Source organism: Hordeum vulgare, chromosome 7H (genome assembly GCF_904849725.1).
Source record: "Hordeum vulgare subsp. vulgare chromosome 7H, MorexV3_pseudomolecules_assembly, whole genome shotgun sequence".
Classification (NCBI taxonomy): domain Eukaryota; kingdom Viridiplantae; phylum Streptophyta; class Magnoliopsida; order Poales; family Poaceae; genus Hordeum; species Hordeum vulgare.
The window spans coordinates 124,502,220-124,507,155 of NC_058524.1; the positions used below are offsets into that span (position 1 = coordinate 124,502,220).

At 41.5% G+C, this 4,936-nt stretch overlaps 1 protein-coding gene and 1 long non-coding RNA gene across 3 annotated transcripts; both read left to right on the top strand.

The window, feature by feature from the left end:
• The first annotated feature begins 821 nt into the window (after positions 1-821).
• LOC123407200 lies at positions 822-1,007 on the top strand. Its single transcript, XR_006612563.1, has 2 exons — positions 822-853; positions 948-1,007. It is a non-coding gene; the product is annotated as an uncharacterized LOC123407200 (long non-coding RNA).
• Positions 1,008-2,619: 1,612 nt separating this feature from the next.
• LOC123408969 (splicing regulatory glutamine/lysine-rich protein 1-like) lies at positions 2,620-4,621 on the top strand. Of its 2 annotated transcripts, none has more exons than XM_045101985.1 (2): positions 2,620-3,197; positions 4,242-4,621. In XM_045101985.1, exons 1-2 carry the CDS (start codon positions 2,668-2,670, stop codon positions 4,321-4,323), a joined length of 612 nt encoding a protein of 203 aa, XP_044957920.1. In that variant the 5' UTR covers positions 2,620-2,667; the 3' UTR covers positions 4,324-4,621. The 2 variants fall into 2 exon arrangements, with proteins under 2 accessions (XP_044957920.1, XP_044957921.1); XM_045101986.1 differs by having other exon boundaries at positions 4,265-4,621.
• The last annotated feature ends 315 nt before the right edge of the window (positions 4,622-4,936 follow it).

The window sequence follows — 4,936 nt, forward strand, 5'->3', positions numbered from 1 at the left end:
TCAAAAGTTTTCAACACTTCATCGGTGATAAGTGGTGTTCGTATTCTGTAATCATCTTGGTCCCAGTTCCAGCTGGTTGAATACATATTTTTGAAGACAAAGGAAATTTTGTGTCACTAATTCATGTATTGTCATAAGTGATGTTCCTTTTTCCCTGAAATTGTTTTGCTTCATGTTAAATTTACTATAAATTGTATGTATCATGGTAGACTTCAGTTGCAAGTCAACTGGTTATCGACATCTAATTTCAGATGGCTAGAGTGAGTTTAGGTAGTAGAGATATAGATGACGACGAGCAGTAAAATTTAGACATGAGGTATGTGGTGCATGTTAGTTCATCAATACATAAAGGAATATTTTTGTGCGTGGTTGAGCAAAAGTTCATTGCACTCAGCTTGATGCATTCACTAGCTTCGTGCAAAAAAGGTAGCCTCACTTGCTTTTCTTGGGGTTAATTTGCATTGTTGTATATGGGAAACTAGAAATTCTCTGATCCACTCCTGCAAAAAGGCAGCCTCACAAGTCATAAATAAACATTCATTATGTGTTGTGTCATCTGATTTAATATTTTAGAAGTATGTTTTCAATGGAGTTCAGAGTTGCTTATTTCTCGAACTTGGACATGATGATATGAAGCATTTGGCACCGGCGCTCACCTCTTTGAAGCCATGCTTTTTGGGTTTGCTTGCAGTTCAGGTCCGGTCACTTGATTTCCTGCTCCAACTCCTCTAATAATTGAGTATCATCAACTAATCTATGTTTGTTAGCTCTAATCCTCTGCTAATCATGCTTTCTAGATAGTTGAACTACTGACTATTGACCGAAGAAAAATTATTGATGATCAGTACCCAGGGTGCGTGTCTAATTTTTTTATTATGATTATATTTTATTATGCATCTTGTACATATATAATGGTACAGATAATTCCATTGCATGTGAATGAACAGAGCATTGAGAATGGCGCTGGAACAAAACCATGGAAGCGAACTCCTTTTGCTCATATCACATTTTTTTTCATGGTGCAAAAGGAGAACAAGTGCAGGTGTGTGTTCATATATGATGAAAACAAATATGGCTGCAACTGATATGATATATTGTCTTTCAGTTATGAACTTTATGGCATTAATGTCTCTCAAGTTTGGTAAGAGTTTGGACAAAATATAGGGAAAGTGTCTTATGCTATACTGGAAGATGTGATTACTTCTCTCAGTTTGTAGTGCTTGACTAGACGGTGTGTTCCTCTGTATGCAAGGCTAGATGGATTTCCCTGCCTTGTCCTCAGTTATTTTATTTGTCCGTTTTAGATTAGTAATATTCTACCACTGTTTGTAAACCTAGGAAAGTTGCAATGTTTTACCCTCCCATATAGCAGTTATTATCCCCGCATACCTTTCGTTCATGATTGTCATTGTTCTCCTAAGAAATCTGAAGCTCATGCAAGGTCCACTATTTAGTACTCCCTCCGTCCGGAAATACTTGTCCTAGAGATGAATGTATCTAGACTTATTTTAGTTATAGATACATCCATTATATCCATTTCTAGGACAAGTATTTCCGGACGGAGGAAGTACTTCAGTAAGTGAATAACTCAAAAGCTTTGGAACTCCATGTAACTGGTAGTTGTAAGACACATTAGCATGCTCCATTTTCTCACAAAAAGTAATAATTTTCCTTCAATACAAATTTTCGACCTTTATTCTCTTAAGTTTCTCATAGGAACAAAATTCCTTTATGTAGCTTGTTCTGAAGAACCAAACAAGGTAGATTTATGACTTTGGTAAATATACTTGAAATGGGAGGTTCTATAAAAATATCACTTGAAATATAGCAAACTATTATAATTAAATTCTTCTTACGTTATATACAACTTCAACTTCCACTTGGCACAAGATACTTAGTTTATATCTACACGTGTTTGACATAGATAGAGTAAATCAATCTTCATACACACTGCAGGTGTGCCAAATGTCGTGTAAGCAAGAATAAGTAGCTAGGAAGTGAGACAAAGAAACTCGCTAAAGAGATCACAGGTGTCATGCTGACCACTCTGAATCTACAAGTTCCTTGAGCTATTTTTACATTATGCGACCATCCCATCCCCGATCCATCCCTCGCCGCCGGCCATCCCAGCCCCAACCCACCCCTGATGGATTCGCCTCTCCTCATCCTCGCCGGCGTCGAGTGATGGTGGTGCTCGGGCGACCCAAGAGCAGGCGAACCATCCCTGATGGATCCGCCTCTCCTCATCCTCGCCGGCGTCGAGTCATGGTGGTGCTCGGGCGGCCCAAGAGCGGGCGCGGCGCGGGCGGGGATCCGCCTCTCCTCATCCTCGCCGGCGTCGAGCGATGGAGGTGCTCGACCGGCGGCAGCGGCGCGCGGGGGGAGGGATCCCGCCTCCATCTGGCATTTGTCTTCTCATATGGAAGTGTTTGTTGTCATGTGTAGAAGCCTGTTTAATGTGAGTGGTAGGGGAATTCGGCGCATGAAGAAAAGCGTAAAATATCCATTAAATTACAATCAACTAAAGTGCATGTCATACAGTGCCGCTGAAATTGGGGCAGATATTCCATTTTTCCCATTGTCTAATATAGGCTCTAAGTGATCACCATTCTGTAATTTTCCATAGTAGGAAGCTGCTGCTTGCTGCTATAATCTTAGACTGTGGTAATGGGGGAGGCTGACGATGCTAGGGATGCGGTGGTGGAAGAGATGGATATTGATGGTGGCGACAGGCACCGGGGCAAGGGCAGGAGGGACAGGCACAGGAGGGAGGACAAGGATCACCATGGCAGTGGGAGGAGAGACAAGGATAAGGACAAAGATAAGGATGAGAGCAGGAGGGACAAGGATGATACCAAGCATAGGGATCGGGATAGGGAGAGGGAAAGCGACATGGATAACAACAAGCACAGGGACAGGGATTCAGAGCGTGACCGTGATCGCGAGAAGGACCGAAAAAGGGATACAGAGAGGGGGCGGGAAAAGGAAAAGGAACGGAGGGATAGAGACAAGGACAGGAGCTGTAACAGAGAAAAGAACAAGAAGGAGGATAGGGAACGGGAGAAGCCGAGGGGAAAGGACCGTGGAGAAGATGCAGATTTGTCTAAGGGTGATGAGGGAGACCAGAAGAAGGGAGTTGACTTCCCAGGAGAGTCTGACCAGGCCTCTACAAATGCCCTCCGGGACCGCATTGCGAGGTATGCCCTTGAGTAATTGTTTCTGTTAGTTTCATCCCAACAGAAAAATGGATTTGTTAGTACCTTCGTTCCGAGATTTTCACTCTGAATATAATTATATTATGGACAGATGATGTGTTTATGGAATTGTTGTTGTTTTATTATTGAAGCTATGACATTAATATCGCATCATAGATAATATTTTGTAGGGCTCTAGGATATGTGTTTATCACCAGAAAACTAAAATATGTAGTTCAATCTAGAAAATAAAACATGGACAATTATTCAACAGAGAGCAGAGAGGAGAAGAGCTAAGTCTAGGCAGATAAATAGGAATTCAGCTGCAACAACTAAGTTGATTCAAGCTGGCTCCTTGCCAGGGCGAAGCTTGTGCTGTGGGATGGCGCCATGGCAGCGGTGATCCAGCCCAAAGCCACGATACAAGTAGGACCGCTCAATATGTCCTCAAGTTTAATCTTCTTCCTGAATCCCACAGTTTTCTATTTGTTAGTATTTGGTGGTTAACAGATCGAATTACGCAATAATTAGAAAAAATGGATTGATACCTTGGGTGGTTGGAATCTGAATGTGCTTAGCTTAAAAAATGGATTCATACCTTTAAAAAATGGTCATCTATGTAGTACTAGATTGGTGAGACCACACACAGGCATGTATATAGTCCTGAAATATGTTGCTTTCTTCAAGTGATTGCGTTCAGAACAGTGAAATAATAATGTGTACTCATGAATAGATCAATATGAGTGTTTTCCCATTTGACATTTTATCTCTCCAAGCTATCGCAAGAGCTGCCTCCTCTCTTAAGTTGATTGATGTAACCATGTTAACATTATTTTAAGTTGATTGATGTCTGTCCTATATGATTATGCACGCAATTGATTCCTGATGAATCAATTCCAGTTGCAAGTTGGCGGAACTTTTTCTTCTGAGATTGTGGCCACAATTCTCATTGAATTGCAACGGAGAGGGTGGGAAGAAGTTGGTGCTTGTTAAATTTTGATATCTTTTTTGATGTTAGCAACTAGGCACTACTAACCTATCTGTCAGAATTGGTTCATTACTAAATGCAGATAACATGCGGGAGCGACTAGGAGGACCTGAACATGAGGGAGGAAACAAGCCGAAGTGAGGCCACAATGGCTTTGGGTGGCGCACAAGTGCTCCAGGTGACCAAGAAATGCGGCATCCACGATGTACGGTGACATGACCGGGCAGGAGGGCACAAGGGAGAGGGCTAGAGAGGATAAAGTAAATGTGGCATCACTATTATCATGCTCGCGTGGTCAGTGAAGACATAAGAAAACGGACACGTGACATCCACCGTTGCCAGCACACACATAGTACAGGAGGAAGTGGAGATGTACATTATACTCCATAAAGATGCATATGACGCACACATAGTCAATTATAATGATATTTAATATTAATATTTGTACGTTTAAAGTTTATTGTCCCATGGCAACGTATGTGCATTTATGATGGAAGATAGACAATGGTGAAGAGGCAACATTCGATGTGTGTTTCTTTCATGCATGTATGCATTTCTTCATCATTCTCTGTATTATTCATAATTTTTGCAGGTATACATAACTAATATGTGTGCTAAATTTCATCTTTATGTTAACGTAATCTTTGTGCACACGACTCTGTCCAACAAATGTAGAGAAGAAAAACACTGGCATTTGTAGCACTTTTTCATTCACGGCTTTGTTTCCTATGGGTTTTCCGTGGCAACGCACGGG

Coding starts and splice junctions, on each gene's coding strand:
- LOC123408969 (XM_045101985.1), top strand. CDS start 2,668: ATGGGGGAGGCTGACGATGCTAGGGATGCGGTGGTGGAAGAGATGGAT. Junction 3,198..4,241: donor CTCCGGGACCGCATTGCGAG/GTATGCCCTTGA, acceptor CCTATCTGTCAG/AATTGGTTCATTACTAAATG.